This window comes from Wasmannia auropunctata, unplaced genomic scaffold (assembly GCF_000956235.1).
Source record: "Wasmannia auropunctata unplaced genomic scaffold, wasmannia.A_1.0 LD336046.1, whole genome shotgun sequence".
Classification (NCBI taxonomy): domain Eukaryota; kingdom Metazoa; phylum Arthropoda; class Insecta; order Hymenoptera; family Formicidae; genus Wasmannia; species Wasmannia auropunctata.
The window spans coordinates 598,472-615,810 of record NW_012026844.1 but is presented as its reverse complement, the minus strand read 5'-3'; the positions used below and the strand labels follow the sequence as shown (position 1 = coordinate 615,810).

At 41.1% G+C, this 17,339-nt stretch overlaps 1 protein-coding gene across 1 annotated transcript in view; it reads right to left on the bottom strand.

Moving 5' to 3' along the window:
* Positions 1-2,420, bottom strand: part of LOC105451755 — a 161,633-nt gene extending 159,213 nt beyond the window's left edge. Inside the window, exon 1 of the mRNA XM_011692411.1 lies at positions 2,088-2,420. Coding sequence (XP_011690713.1) covers positions 2,088-2,188 — 101 coding nt within the window. The 5' untranslated portion in view covers positions 2,189-2,420. The remainder of the gene's footprint in view (positions 1-2,087) is intronic.
* Between the last annotated feature and the right edge of the window lie 14,919 nt (positions 2,421-17,339).

Sequence of the window (17,339 nt, the reverse complement as noted above, 5' to 3'; positions counted from 1 at the left end):
CCCCCCCGTACCTACGCTCGCGGCCCCCGTTCCTGGTCCCCACCCATAGATTCCGCCCGCACACTCTCCGCGGCGGTTCAGTCATTTGACACGCAAAGAAGTCTGGCAAGTTGGCATTGTGGCGACCGCGCCACGCCATCCTCGATCCATTGTTACCGCGCCACTACCAAAACCGCGAAACCGTCCGCCCTAAACCTCCTCAGCTTGCCGACTAAAAGTCAAACCTCTTTCACCACCCTCGTCAAATCGCGAATAATGACGAGTCGATCGCCCACACGCCGCGCGCCGTCTTTGAAGATCTTATAGTCATTCAAAAGGACGTTACGGGAATTGAACAAGTGCAATAGATAAGATCGTACGTTTAATGATTTGTTCACGAGAACGTTCGTCAAGCTAAAAATTAAATTATTAAATAGTTAAACCAATTCAAAATTATAAGAGTTTATTTCCTAATTTAAAAAACTCTTAAAAAAATTTAAAAAAATATTTTTAATTGTGACAAAGAAATATGTTAAATTGTGCTAAAACAACGCTGAAAATTTTGATACTAACATGATCTACTAAACATAACAATCTAGCAAATCCTACGCGAATTATCCGTGCTATAATTAGGGCGAATATAATACCTAATGGATACGTGAATAAAACAGTACACATAACTGACATAATATATGCATAGTGACACGATTAAATTAACTTCGCAGTGATAACTGATTAATTGACTATGACAAAGAGACTTCGTTCGAGCGCACATTTCCCTCTCTATGACTATGGTTATCCCCATAAAGTTCCCAGGCATTTGCCACGGGTGTTCATCATTAGCTCTGCGACAAACAAATTTTTTAAATGTTATGCAACTGTACGCGCATTTTTTTGTGCTTTTTATCGCACATAGAATAGAACGATATAACGCTTTGTCATTGTGATCAATACGTATATATCTATATGACGCGCTACAGCAGTATGCACACAAGAAATTTGTCTACGTACAATTCTTTGCTACTTGAAAATCGTTAAAATAATAATCTAATTATATGTGATGATTATTGTTAATTGCTCTAATTATTTTACAAAATTTCTTAAAATTTTCGCAATAATTATTCAAATGGTAAATTAATATTTTATAATCAATTTTTTGATAGGTTGTCTGCTTGCAAATTATTTAAGATATAAACAGATTTCTATCTTAATGTGTACTTTATATACTATTAAGAAATAAAATAATACATAACGAGTAAATTAATCTTCCTGCCACTTGCACGACTTAAGGATTTGCATTGCTGTTCTTGTACCATATCGTGATATCTAGGTTCCAATGTACTCCTGATTTGCAGCATAGCATCGTCATCATTCAGGTTCGTTTTCGCGTACGCAGCAGCGTCCCTTGTCGCGCGGGATACACACGAATTCAAGCACGACTCACGTGCGAACACAACGACCTCATCTCTCTACCCAATAGAAACGACGATTATGTCGTGTGTGCGTGCGAGTAGCATATAATGCAATAACGCGAATCAAACCTCGGGAGATGCTCGCGAAAGCATTACCCGTAATGTTATAATGCCGTGCCGAGCATGCGTGCACGTGTCACACGTGCGAACATTAATAAAGGACCGACGACGTCCGATATATCGACATCCGATGGATTCCTCGAGCGAACGAATTATCGGCAGTCCTATTATACGAGTTCTAATAATTTAATTCGTATTTCATTTTTGCTTCAATGACATGTTGTAACGAACGTATGAGATATACTCTCTTCTCTAATGAACCAATCACGCATAAAAATATAGAGATAATCTATCGTACAAAAGTGATTTATACGCACATATATAGTCTTTCTTCCAAGATTCAGGGAAATAAATTAATTAATACACCAGCAGATTCATACTGGATTGCAAAAGTAGATATGAGAAACTTTATTCGCAGCCACGCAGTCAAGAACGATTTTTGCCGAGAGTCGCCGGGCATTGAGCTATCGCGAGACAAATAATCGTCTGTCGACAGAGGAACCTGTTAAAAGTTGCTAACTCCCGTGACAGAATAGGGCGCCGCGCGTTGAAAGGATATAATAGACATGTACGTACGCGTGGAGGGTAGCGGAAGCTGCACCGTCCTCGTCCACATGAAGAGGGGTGGAGGGAGGGGAGGCTTGGAGAGATGCGTGCAGGGTAGGGAGAAGGATCATCGACGACCGGGATTTCAGGAGGAACGAGGACGACACGAGACCATACGAATATGTTATACGCTCAAGCTCGTTCGCTCGTAACCGCGCAGCAGAATAGACGAATTGTTCGGCAGCGGGGCTTTTGTCTATTTTACGGAGTTCCAAGGGCTTCCATTGAGGGACGGGAGGACGGGGAAGAGGCGTGGAGGAGAGGAAGAGCCGAAAGCTCGGAAATATATTCTCGACTGAACGTTGTACGGATTCGCGCACCGGGCGTTCCTAATTATTGTTTTCCAGACATCCGTCCTCCGCCTGGTTGCCGCGGTGACTGAAATTCCCGTTGTAAAAGTTTCCCCGTCGCTCACTCGCGAACAAGTGAGCGAGCGCAGCGAGTTATCGCGTCGCGAAGGGGATTCTGAATTCTTATGCTTTTTTCACGTGTGCTCTTCTCGTGTATTCTTGACGCGTTTCTCTGGACGTCACACAATACAAGAAAAAGCTTCCGTAATAGGACAATGTAAACTGATGAGTATTAATGTAAATGAGAAAAAGTCTACCTAATTTTGCATCGCATGTGGTAGTCGAATTGGTAATATCCATTAATTACGTGTGTAATTTTCTATTTCTTGCATTTGTTATAATTTATGTCATAAAATAAAATTGAAAAAAGGATTACATTTTAAGACCTTTAGAATTATTTTATAATTGATATTTAAAAAATAAAAATATAACATAAGTAAATATTGTGTTTTAAAGACAATTTATACTTTTTAATTTCAAAATAATTATATATTTAATATAATTAAAATAACATATCTTAAAAATAATTTTATATTAAATTTGATTTAATCTCGGAACCATAAATATTGTTTCATTATATTTTAAAATAATACATTTAAATATAAATATATAATTATAAGAAATAATTTCAAAAAGGGATAGTAAATTTTTGTTAAAATAATCTTGTGCTACATATTAAAACTACTATCTTCTTTTCGATATGGTCGATAAAAAAAAGCGAAAACGGGAATGCCAAGCAGATCGAGAGAATAGCGTGAGGCGTAAAGGCTGAGGATAGGAAAACGGGGTGGGGATAGGGGTTGATGGTGAGGCAGTCGTATCGGTTAAGTGGGGGAAATTGCAAAACAATGAGACGTCGAGGTAGGGGTAACAATGTGAGGGACAATAGGCCTGATAATGTGCCGGAGAATGGACGCCTAGACAAAAGAGTCAAATAAGGGCGCGCTCACCTACCCGATCCAGCATCCACGTTACATCGCCGTCTCGTTTCGCACCGTACGCACTATACGCGCACAAAGCAAGACCGCAAAAAAGACGCGTGCATATTTTTGAGTCGATTCAGTTGATTTTCAGTCGGGAGCACGGAAAATTTAGATAAATCTTCCAGTGAATGATAGCGACGTGAAATAATCTATATGACAGCGGCATTCTCGCTTATATGAAAAGTTTTTATTTTATGCAATTGCAATTATGCGAGAATATTGTTTCATCCACGATTTTCTGCACTTTTGATGTTCTACAATATATAGAATAATTATAGTTTATATTCTTATCATACATTTTAATTTAACCCTTCTATATTAAAAATTGAGAAAACTCTATATCTCCTTCTTAAAAAAGTCTTTTTAATATTTTTTCACATATTGTCTCTTTAATATTTTTTTACATATATTTCACATATTGTTTGAATAAAATATTGAAAAACTGAAAAGCATGTTTTTCTTTATGTTCCATGTATGTAAAAAATTTTTACCAAAATTTGCTAATAAGAAAAGATGAAAAAGAAATGCGAAGAAAGAGTAAGCATACAGATAAATATCCATTAAATATTTCACACAATATAAACAATCGTGCAAGAAACTACAGCAAAGGGAAGCAGGAATAACGTATGGAGCACATCCGTGTACCGGAGGCCAATGCCTGATATAACCTCACGTTCTGGCGGGATTGCGAATCAAGGGGTTGAATGTAAGAGCTCGAAGCCAACTCGAGATACAATCCGCTCGCTAGTTATGTGTTCAGCTACTTTAAGCTATAGCACGAATCTATGATATACATATACCTAATAATAATTGATGGATAGAATATGTAATTTAAAAATCTATTTAAACATTTTCGCACGAATCCATAAATTCAGCAAATTAAACAAAAAATCACGTTCTTTACAAATTATTTTTAACAATAAATAGAGATAGTTTATACAGAAATATATAAAAAGCAAAGTTTTTCTCTCTCTCGCTCCGCTTTAAATTTAATCATATAGCTATTTTAAAAAAAGCGAATAATACAAATCTTTTTAAAAATTTATTTCGTTCTCTGTTCACAAACTTTCTTCCGAAAATATTTCGATCCACGCTATTTTTAACAATTGAGCGCTGAACACATTGATGCATCATAAAGGGCAGAGAGCAAGGAAAAATGCGAATAAGAAAGTTATGAGAGTCAAAGTTTTCACATGTTTAACGACTCTTTGCTGCGGAAAATGTGCCTCCAGAGCGCGCGTATCTTCGCGAGCGAAAGACGGAACTCCGCAAAAAGTCGCAAGGAGAGAAACGAGAGATTCACAAGCAAGGACGCGAAGAAAAAGAGAGAAATAACGTGGTGTCGAGAAGAGAAGTGGTCGTGCAGGACGAGAATGTCACAAACAGTCCATAGAAATTCGCGACTGCAGAATGCAACCATCTCGCTACCGCGCACGCGTGCAACGAGCAGACGCCGTCATCGTCTTTTGGTACACGCGACTGTTATTTTAAGCCTCTCGCGACTCTTTTATACCTCTTGTATCTTACATGCGAGACTCTGTCATTCCGGCGGGGATGCATTCATTTCGATGAATGCCGTGCAAGGTCCTCACAATAGCCTTCTTATTCGCAACAGATACTGCGCCATAGTATACCGCGAAGTATAGTCGGGGCTGCTTTAGTTTTTGGTCTTAGCAGAATCGTCTTGGATAGCAAGTCGTCTCTCTCATTTAGTTACGTTGCGTGCAATGAATACTAAATTCTACTTTGAGGCTATATGAATGTTTGGTATTGAAACATTAAGAATGTCATCCGATTCAATGAATAATTATCGCGTATTCAGATATTTTTAGATTTGAAAAGAAACACTTAAAAGCATGAGTAAATTTTATAAACATGATTTAGTAGAGTATTTAATTAAAGAATTGTTAGAATGTATGTCTTTTCTTTTTTTTTTGCCTTTCGTCCCTTTAAACTTCTTTGCTTAATGTGTTCGCAAATCGCTAAACATAAAAAACTGTCTTTATCATTATAATCCTATATTTAATAAATATACTCTTCGTCCTTCATTATTTAAAGATGAATTGACGTACGGAACGATTATTTTCCAAACTAAATAAAATCAAATTAAGAAGAAATTCTTCCACAGCAACCGATTCCTACAACCAGGGTGGAACAACCCTTGTGTAGCTTAAGCAAAGTCGTCTTGCGAGGTCGCCACATCGCAGATTCGCCGTCCACCCCCGTTATCCGCTACCCCACCAGGTTCTTCACCGCCGGTGCCCTGTGCGCCTCGTCGTGGAAGTGCAGGGGATGAAAGGAGAACAAGAGAAGTACAGACAATGGATTCGGTTCGCGGCTGTGTTGGTGGCGCTGCATTGTCGCCCGGCATTGTTGCGGCCCGGTTATTGTGTCGCTGTTTTGTGACCGATCGCAAGGTGGCGTGTCTCGTGTGCGCGAAACCCCGTCCACGATCGTTAGGCACGTTCGCGATTATTCGGAAGAACGATCGTTCGACGATAAAACCGGCTTCGAAAGGCGCCCTTCTCTTCCCACCCCCCCCCGTCCTTTCCGCAGTGCGCGCGAACCAGGAAGGGAAGGAAAGTGGTGATCGCGAAGTTAGCGGTCGAAAACTTTTGTGACATTGACTTTACTCGAATTGACGAGACCATACGACAGAGTAAAAGTTAACGTCAATCGCTAGTGGTGTCTATCTCTTCTTAAGTCTCTGAAATTCGATGGTTATTCCTTTAATTTTTCGCCCTTCGATATTTTCTCTTGAAACATATTATACCTCAAAATTTGAGTTCGCGAAATTATTTAATTAAAATTTCGGAGTATAGGCATCACTCGTGATTCTTTCACGAATCGGTGTCGGGTCGACACTACTTTCTACTTCTACAGGATACGTAGTACAAAAACGTGCGTGCCCCAACTCACCCGGCATGACACCACAAAACTTTATTCACAAGTAGGAAAAACATATGAAGAAGAAGGAAAACGGGAGATGGAAACGAAAGAGCGAGAGAGAAAGAGAGAAACAACGAGAAAGCGAGAGAGAGAGAGAGAGAGAGAGAGAGAGAGAGAGAGAGAGAGAAGGGGAGAGGATTCTCTACTCATCCTCCCGTAGGTCTCATTGTGTTGGACGATTGTCTTAGAATAATGGCGGAGACTCACAATAGTGACTACAATGCTTGCTCGTTTAACAATGCGGTGACGTCACGCGGCGTCGTGTACGTGAATGTACCGGTACGGGCGCCCCGGCATCGTGTGCGTCGGTCTCTTTAGACTTCGTCTTTCTTCCTCTCTCTCTCTTTCTTCGCGATGCCCAGCCGCCACCTTTCTCCCGCTACCACTGCCAACCTCGTGCCTTCTCTTTTCCGCGATTCTTTACTTGGTTATTCATGGCGGGGACCACCCTCGTCCACCCACGGGTCAGCGGCAGCGGCGGCGGCCGGCGGCGGCGCCAATAATACCGGGGGAAGTCATTGACGGTAGCGTGAAAAAGGCCGACAAGTCACCCAGCTTTGTGGCGGCGAGTTATCATGATGGTCAAAGCAAGCAGCGCGAGACGCGAAATATGCAACAGATTCTACAATCGGGTCGCGAACGAGAAGAAACGATGTTCACATTCCAAAACCGTTCCTAATCCATTTCTAATCTATCGTCAGTAGTGAAAGCTAATGGCACATTTTTTTTATTTTCGGCAAACATTACGGATTAAAATAATTATTCATTACTTTAATTTCATAGGCTATTATAGTCACAATTAATTATTTATATTTAATATTCCGCAATACAATAAATTTACCCCTAAATACTCAAATAACTGTATCAGTTTAACTTTTTGATAAAAATTGAAAGATGTCAAGAATAATCAGCACCGAAATGTTGTTTCTCATTTACATCGATCAATTTTGACTTTTATTCCTGGGGTGATCGCACGAACCCTTCGCTCTAATCCTTCGCATCCCCCGCGCGATTGTGGATTCGGTCGAATCATCCCTTGGGATGAGTCAAAAATGCAGTTCGTCCCACCTTTTCACACCACGCTATAGAGCCTTACTCAGCAGAGCTATTAAACGAGATGATAGGCACGATTGTATTGGCAATTTTGCGTGTACCATTTAAAAAGACGGAGTGACTCCACCTCTCTCTGTACACGAATCACAATCTACATTGGTTAGAGACAAAATACAAATGGTTTCCAAAATAAAATTAATACAATGTGAAAATAATAAAATTTACGTTCATAAAAATATAATTAAAAACCACATATTTGGCCCGACTCAACAGGGACCAAGTTCTCGCCCACATCGAATTGATTAAGATATTTTCAATATATAGGTATATAATAAGTTTTATAGATACGAACCGATTGGCGAGGCGGAGAGACGACCTTGCGTCGATGCGAAACGTAATGAAGATAGGTTGCAAAGATTTCGCGCAAAAGACGCGTGGGCGGTGGGTGATGAAGAAAGAAAGAGATAAAGGGAATCCAGAAAGACAGGGGTACATTGTGCCCAGCCGCTTGATACTTTATTCCGTATAAAAGGAAAGACGGAACAATGGCGGGAACGCGGAAGAATGGAATGAAATGGGACCGAGGGAGACTGATAGAAAGGAAGAAGGCAGAGGCGCGCTCGCGCCAGTGTGAAGACTCATCACTCTGTAAACAATGCGCAAAGCGAGAGTGACTCAAAGAGCGGCGAGATCGTCAGAACTCCTCCTCAAATGAGACAAGAGAGGACAGAGAGAAGTCGACTTCTGTCGTCCTTCAGATATTTCTACGCGCGCGTGCCCCGTTTTGTACTAACATAAATGTATACTAAATTTAGGAAACTTAGTTTAACTGAATGAAAAATTATTTTTCTTTCAGATATATATACATATATTTCTTATACATTTGCATGCGTAATAAGATTGAAAAATTTCCAGTCTAACTACGTTTAAATAATCGGTCTCATTTTGATAGATTAATTGATTCAATTAATCGAATTGAATCAACTGAGTCTTCACTTGTCAAGTTCAGATAAAAATTTTATTAGAATCTGCAACGTCATAACCGGAGTAAATTTTAAAAATATTCAAAATAGAGTATCGAACAGTGATTAAATTTTAAACAAAAAGAGGAAAAATCTACTTGACATTGAAGAATTGGATGCTATTTATGGGAGTGCTGTTCTTTTCATCGTAAAAGAATGAACGAGATAATTCTGTTTCGGAAGAGAGATTCTATTGAGGATGGTAAAGAAGGCCCGTGGAGTACATTCAATCATGAGGGACACAGAATCAGAAAAATATTTTTACATAAGGAAAATTGATTTTCTAAAATACAAAAGAATGTAAATAACAATTTACAATTTACGCCTCTTAAAGCCTTTCTACGTATATTTTCCAAGTTTTCTTTATCATATCAGTAAAAAGAAAATTTCGGTGTGACGAGAGAGCATCTTTAATAGGTACAAATGTTCAAAACGTTTGTTTGATATCACAATCAAATAGAATAAAGCTATATATATCAGTTCAACTATCCGTTGTCTTAGATTGTGTGTCATACTTACAAAACTTTTCCGTAAAAAAAAAATTAAAGAAGTAAAGGGTAAGATTATAGGTAGAAGTGAAGGGCAAGATTACAGGTAGAATAATGCTGCGGAACCCCTGCTTTACATAACACGTTATCCACCATAACAATAGACCGTCGACAGGCGTGACTACCTTCAAAAAGAATCATTTAATGCCGAAGAAATTGTCTAAGACAGGGGAAAGAGGAGTGAAAATTAATTTCAGCCTGAGGCAGGAGAAACGTGCCGCAGCATTACTTTTTATTGAATATCTAATATTCATCCGAAAAAAAAATGATTGGTTTCATTCACTTTTCTAAAAAATTTTTAACATTATTAATTGTTTAAATATATAATGCTTTGATGCCTATAATTAAATATAATTTTGCTTTTTTAATGCTATTGGTAGATGTGTGATAAGAAAGGAAAACTAAGTGGCAAGATTGCACCGTTTCATTGTAGTTGGATTGTGTAACCGATTATAGAGTGTGTAAAATTACGGGTTGTCATGGCACGAATACATCGCCATTAGAGCGAGATAAAATGCTACAACTAGGGTGAGCTCTGTAGAACTTAGAATTGCACAGAGAGAAAGAACGAGCGAGCGAGTAAGCAAGAGAGGGGAGGCGGGGGAAGAGGGAGGGAGGGTAAGAGGAAGCGGGAGGGTGGGCGAGGGTTGAAAATATTTAGACATCCGCGAAGGGATGAATAAGACTAAATTGTATCCACAATGCTGTCTCAGAGGCAGAGGCGCTCTGAATAGCCTTAATAAACTCGCTGAATCCTCGGAAATATTTCCAAGCTCTGGAGGAGTACCGAATGCGGCGAAAACTCTTCCCTTGACTTCACGTTCTTCCCGCTTTAGCACAACGTTCGCCCTCACCCCCCCCCCTCCTTCCCTCGCCGTCACCCTCTTTATCGTCTACATACTGAGGTAATGCAAACGCCTCGAAAAGCCTTTGGAAATTTTCTCAAGACGCCCCGCGGCGAGAAAAACTAGAGGTGCGGAATGTTAATAACCGATGTCGCGTCATTAAGTCGCGCGTGCGATTATCATATGAATACTCACGTTAAAAAAGAAAAGTTATCACGCCGTAAATTCTGATAATATCTTCTGATGAAGTGTAAATAAGATGTGCGGCTGAAAAAAAAATACGTTAGCTCCGCGTTTTTTTTTTTTAATATTCGTGAAACATATGTAAGCGAGAGAAGTATTTCCCGACGTGAAAATATTGGGGTACTCTCTCACCTCGTCGTAAGATATTGTCATCTTGCTTGATAGCCCCTCATCAATAAGCATCGAAGTTCCCTAATGCAACGCCGTGTTCGTATAATACACAGATTTGCCACTGAGCACGATACAATTTCACTTGCATTAAGGAGAAAGCGTTCGCCCATTTTCCCCGCGAGACGATTTGTTCGAAGTTCGCCCTCTCCTCGAACGTATGCGATCCATTTCCAAGAGCTTCGCGACTTCTCGCACTCGACGTAAACAAGTCTTCGCGATTTTCGCAAAATATGACATAAAACTGTATATTCGATTTTTGACGGCATATCTAATAAAACATTGTTTTTTTTTCTTTACCAAAAGGATTGTACCGCGAAAGGATCTCGACGGAACGTCAATCTGATAAGATCGCTATCTACATCCCCCGAGGTGCGCGACAGTAGCCGGCAAAAGTATAGACTATTCAAAGTTCGCCATTCGCGACTTCCGGCCGCGAGCAAGGCGAACGCGGAGAACGTCGTCGGCGGAGATGCGGAGAGAGAGAGGGAGGGAGGAGGAGGGGGGCCAACGGAGAGGCGAGCGCGGAGAGTGAAGCCAAGCAGAAATGGATTCGCGATTTCGTATGAATCGCTAGTTACTGAATAAAGTCTTTTCGCCCGGGTTGGTCGGAGCCGGCAGTGGTGGCTGGCTTTACTTTATTATATGTATATTCGCTGCAGAGCGCGCGCAGAGGATGAAACAGGGTTTTCGCGGAGAGAGCGGTCGAAGGGCGAAGGGGTGAGGAGAAGGAGGAGGAGGACGAGAAGGAGGAGGACGGGGAGGGGGAGGGAGCGGGTATCGCAAAGAGGGAGTTGGAAATGCGCGGAGGAGGAAGGAGGAGGTGGTCGTTCGACCGTGCGGTTCTATGAAATCAAAGGCCACATTGTCACCGGAATTACCTCCATTCGGAAACGACGTATTCAGGCTACCGGGCGCACGTGGAATTAACCCTATTTGTTTGCCGCCTTCGAGTCGCGTGTAACGAAGCCACGATTTATTCCGTATATGCTCGCCCGTTCGCTCGCCGGCACCCGCCCGAGAGAAAGAGTGAGAGAGAGAGAGAGAGAGAGAGAGAGAGAGAGAAAGAGGGACATCGCGTACCCTGTGCTTCGCGCGCGTCGTCGATTCAGGGCGTCGAGGAATCGATCGAGAGAAAGAGGGAGAGAGAGAGAGAGAGAGAGAGAGAGAGAGAGAGAAGCGCCGTACGCTACATGGGGCCCGAACTCGAAGGCGCTCGGGAAAAGGAGCTCGCGCCGCGCGGCAAGAATCTGAATCGCGGCTAATGAGTCGCTGCTCGATCTACTTGCTGAATTACATCTGCATGTGCATGCCCGGTAACTACGGCGGCTATTGTGCGCGAATATCTCCCGGCCGCTCCATGCTCGGCAGATTTGCCGATAGTAATCGCCGCAACGAGCTTCGCTGATCGCACGGGTGTCGCCAAGGAGACTCGCGGTATGTTCCAATTATAGACAAATAATGCGAGATTCGAGAATACTACGGAACTCTCTGCGAACGAGAGATTCGAAGCGACTGCGATTGCAAAAAAATGAGATTCGAAAAAATAAAATAGAATTACACAGTTATTTTCATTAAAATCGTGCGACGCGACGCGGAGATGAAAAGAGCTAATGTCATAAAATTGTCTGAAATCGCAATAAAATGTTCAAGCACGTGAGGGGCTTATTAATTAGCAGTCATCCGTATCGCGTTGCCACATTGCCCACGGATGAGGAAATTGGAGCGTATCGTTTCGCGTCTGTCAGCTGTTGGCGTTACGACCAAACCGCTCGAAATTTCACGGTCGCAGATGACACCGTTTAATTGACCGACCGGTGTGCGTCATTTTTTTCGATTTCATTATTAGAATGATCGCCCTGAGTTTCGGTCTGTTACGCTGTCCAAAATTAATTAACAGTTTCGTAACACGCACTCCTGCTGTTCGAAAGTCTCGTCTCAGCATAACCACGATCGATTAGAATTAAGGCTAACGTATTCTTTCGCAGAATTTATTGTACCTCGAATTGAAACAGCTAAAGCACCGACGACGACCGCGAGTTTCGCCACGTGCCACGAACCGGCTCCCATACATGTATGTGCACGTGCGCAGGTGGTCCTCGCAATGTAGACGTAGTGTAATATATAGAAGGAATTCTTCTCAGTTCATTAAAGTATCGTTATTATTCGCAATCAATATTCGAGCTCTCTAATGTATTTAATCTCCGACTTATGCAATAAAATGTTAATTAATTAAAATTAAGATATTTTATTTAATGAGATTTGACATAGTATTTTATTGTAAATAACATTTTATCTTTCACATAATAAATTAATACTATATATAGGTATATTAGATAAGGTAAAAAATGTTTGAGACGTAGTGTACGAATTAATTTTTATTTTAAAAATATAATAATTATATATATATATATATATAATTATACACTACGTCTCAAACATTTTTTACCTTATCTAATATACCTATATAAAGTATTAATTTATTATGTAAAAGATAAAATGTTATTTACAATAAAATACTATGTCAAATCTCATTAAATAAAATATCTTAATTTTAATTAATTAACATTTTTGCAAATTTAAAATTTAAGATTCTATATAATCGTTATGCAGAATTCTGGTACAAATAATATTTTTGCAATACAATCGACATTATATATCGATTGTAATAATATTCACAGTATTATGAGAATTTGATTATAACGCAACATTTTGGTTTAAGATGGTTAAACGCTAAACAGAACATGCGAAACTATTATCTACTAAACATGAAATACTAAAGTTTTTAATTTAAAGAATTTGAGGAATTACCAGAATCGTTCTCATTCCAAGAAATCATTGATTTTACCAAAGATTAGTAAAAGTGTACAATAAAATAACATAGAATAAAGCATTATTTTATTGTGTTTACCAAGTAATTTACAAGTTCCTAGAAGATAAATGATTCGACGTTCGATAGTGTATAAACAAGAAAAGTGAACAGATGAGTGGCGTCAGCTCCCCAGTCGGCCCGTCGAGAATAGGCGCACGTGTACGGAAGAGAGGATTCGTGGAAAGAATCGTGGCCGAAGGTGGGAGAACGAGGAGCGCGAAGAAAAACAAATGAACGCTGCTTGCCCGAAACAATCGAAGCCTGCGTGGAACAGGGATTGCTGGCCTTTTATGTTACCAACCCCTGGCATTCGCGATCACCCCCCATTTTTCAGCCCTCCCGTACCCTCGACGCACCCTCTCTCTATCGTTCAGGCTTCATCCGCCCTCCCCTCCGCCCCCCCCCGCGACCCCTCAATGTATTGGTGCTCTTAAACTGGAACTTGAAATAGGCCGGCGAGGGGGGCCCAATAATGTGTCATATGCATAATATTAACTTCAGGCTTATCAGTGAGGCGGGTGAAGGGACACTTTACAATGAAAAGGTACACCCATTATTGATATTAAAATCTCTTTAAATGAAATTCCTTAATTCTAACGTCAGTTTTATTTAACGCGTATTCAAATCAATTTTTTTGTTATAAGTATACTAGAAATTCTAGAGAATAAGAAGCAGTACTCACATATGTTGATAAAGGAATTTTTTCGTCATCTTATCTATCCATTTAAAATTATCTTACTTTAAGAGATTATTACATTATACTTTAGATTTTAGATAATTTTTAATTCGTACTTCAGGATTAATTCTATTTATAATTTTATATGCTGTGTACCTTAATATACGTGTAATATTTTATATATTTTTTGTATTCTGATTCTTTAAATAATTTTTTCGTATTACACTTTCTATTGAATTATTGCAAAATATAGACTGTGTAAAATAAATACTAATGCATTCTTGAAAAAAAAAAAGAAAACAATCAGCGATTAACGTGTCCACATGCAAAATTGTTACTTTTCCGAAATGCTCTCGAATTTTCGATTAACCCACTGAATACCATGATAATTGTTAATTATAATATTAATGCGCCTGATAAAGAAATAAATTAAAAGTTAACATTATGCACGAAATTCGTTTAGAAGTCACGTGTTATGTTTGTGTGTGACAAAAATTAGTTAAACAAATCGAAAGACTGTCAAAAGTTACATTCATCTACCGTAACGTTGCATTTTTGCAAAATTAAGTTCTTTAAAAAATCACAGTAATTAACATGACATTCAGTGAATTAAGAATCAAACATATATACATACACACACGCTAAGCGTGTTCGAAGAGACGCTATACTCATAACGGAGTACTCACCTCCAGCGACGAATCCAGGTCGGCATTCGGCTGTGACGGGGGTGGCGGCGGAGAATTTCGGCGGTGGCACCCAGCGCAACATAAATCAGATCCCAATCCCGAATAGGTAGGTAGGTGATAGAGATACCGACCACTCTAACGACCACTCAAAGTCAAAGCCAAACGTCATTGCAACCCGCGGCACTACATCCAGCAACGGCCTCGGGCGCGTGACGCGCTGTCACGATCGTCGCGCAAAATTCAAAACCGAAATTCCGCGCATTGTCCGCGCGTCACCGCGTCACTCACACGCGAGATTCTCTAAATCATCGGCTTCGTCCCGACAACTCGCGGCGTGCGTGCGACGACCGGCGTGTTTGGCAAACGCGACGCGGCAGGAGAACGGCCGGCCGCTCTCCGTATCGCGGCTCCTTACGTCCCTCTCGCGCGCGGAATCGCGAGTCCTCGCTTCCACGCTCGCTTTCGTTACACCCGATAGCACAAAACGCGCCTGTATTCGCGAAACGTTGCATTTCGAAAGTGAAACGTAAACAACTGCTCGCCTCGGATTGAAATGAAAATTCATTTCATATTAAAATATTAGGTAATAATATATATAAATATATCTTTAAATATATCTTTTGTTAATATAAAAGTTAAGAGAAAAGTAATTTTGTAATTTAGTATAATTATAATACACACATTTAATTCATTTATATAAATTCGTAGATACCGAATAGATCCTGAGATCTGTCGCGATGATGTTTTATCAATAAATGGAGTCGAAACTCTCGTGCATATTTTTATCCGATAAAATCACGAGCGTGACGAAAACTACGATCGCACGAAGCGGAGGAGGAAACTCGCGCCGGGAATGAGCGCCGTCAACGTGCGTCGCGTCGTGCGCGAATTGACAATTACGTATTTCAAGCTGCGAAAAACGGCAAAGCGATAATCGGTACTCCCGATCCTTCGATCGTCGCACTGACGACATTCACTCTTGTCCGCGGAAACGTCGCTCACAAGAAGTCGAAGCCGTACAAAACGAACTTACGAACGTACGAGTGGGGCGAGAGACCCCCGCGGCGACACCCGCGCACGTTGCACAACAGCATGGGACTGAACGCCAGTTCGCACGGCACGTACTCACCGCCCCCCTCGCCGTCCCACGTGATCTCTCCCCACTCCGCCGCGCAGGGCGCCGGGCCGGGCGGCGCGCGTTAACGCGGCTATATTCATGGAATACTAACCGAAAAGCGGCGTCCCGATTTTACGTACATCTATATAAGTTCGTACGTATATATTTATGACCCTGCCGGGAGGGAGAACAATAAAGCCGTCGCTGAAAAATGTTTTATCTGACCTCGGCTCGTTACGTGGCCAAATTCGCGGCTGGACGTAATCGAAGGCGTAAAAATTCCCGAATGGCCACCCGGTCACCCGACGCCTCCGCACTTCGATACTCAATTTCGGCACTCCCGACACTTGACTCGACACTCCCGGCACTTGACTCGATACTCCCGACACTCAAAATCCGATGCCCGTGATTAATTCGACACTCCCGACACTCTTGCCGCGGACCCGACGAGTACAGATCGCGAGAAAAGCGGAGCAGCCGCGACCCACCGCCGAACCGACGCGAGGACCGTGAGGACTATGGCGCGGAGGCGCTGGGGGGGAGAGGGGGTGGACGAGACAACTGAAGTATGCAGCGCGTCCTTCTTATTCGCGCGTCACCTGATGCTTCAAATATCGGACGCGCATCATTAACAGCCACCGGGCTATTCGGCACTTTTTGATATGTCCGATATTCAATTCGACACTCCTCGATCGATGTTCTCGACGTTTAATTCGGCACTCTCGACACTCATTTCACATTCGACGAGCGAAAATCGCGAGATACGCTTGTTAACCGGCATTCGGCACTGCGACGCTGCCGATTTGACCCCTCTCCCGACGCACTATTTCACTCTCTCGACATTCAATTCAATGTCCGACACTTAATTCGACGTTCTAGGCACTTTTTTTTAGATTCGATGAATACAAATTGAGACTAACACGAAGTTATCACAGCTCGCTGCTGAAACAGATGAGACGAATAAAGCATGCGATTTTCTTATTGCTCGGCTATTTCAAATATTTAACTACACGATTGTTCGATATTTGGCACAACTTTTTTTCATTTTTCCAACACGCAATACAACATTCTCAATATTTAATTCGATATTGCGATATTGCGCAATTTAGGTTCAACGAATAGAGAGAATCACAAGAAAGGCGCAGTGGTCACCAAACTATTCCGAGAGAAGCAACACAACTGAAGTCGAAAGTATTCCATGTATTTCTGTAAAAAAAAAGAGAATAGGAAAATAAAGAATAGTATTTGCCATTGAATAGAAAAAAGGGATAGAAAAAATACAAATCCTTGAAATGATTAAATAAAATAAAAAGAATAATGTGTGAAGACACTGTACGAACAGATCTAGAATGTACGACATCCCAGAATGGTACGGACTACGGTCCAAATTAAATGCATTAAAAAAAAAATTCTCTAAATTTTGAGTCTTTCATGGGTTACTTTAAAACCATATTTTTCTGTGATAATTCAGTTCTGTTGCCTTCAAATTAGAATCTGAACACAGTCATACTTTCTCCTCTTCTCCCTTCCTCTCTCTCTCTCTCTCTCTCTCTCTCTCTCTCTCTCTCTCTCTCTCCTCTTCCCCCCCTNTCTCTCACTCTCTCTCACTCTTTCTCTCTCTTCCTGGGCGCGGAAAATGAATCGACCATAAATCGTGCCTGCGTGTCCAGGAAAGGCGCGGTAAAAATACCGGTCCGTTTGTTTCTGTGC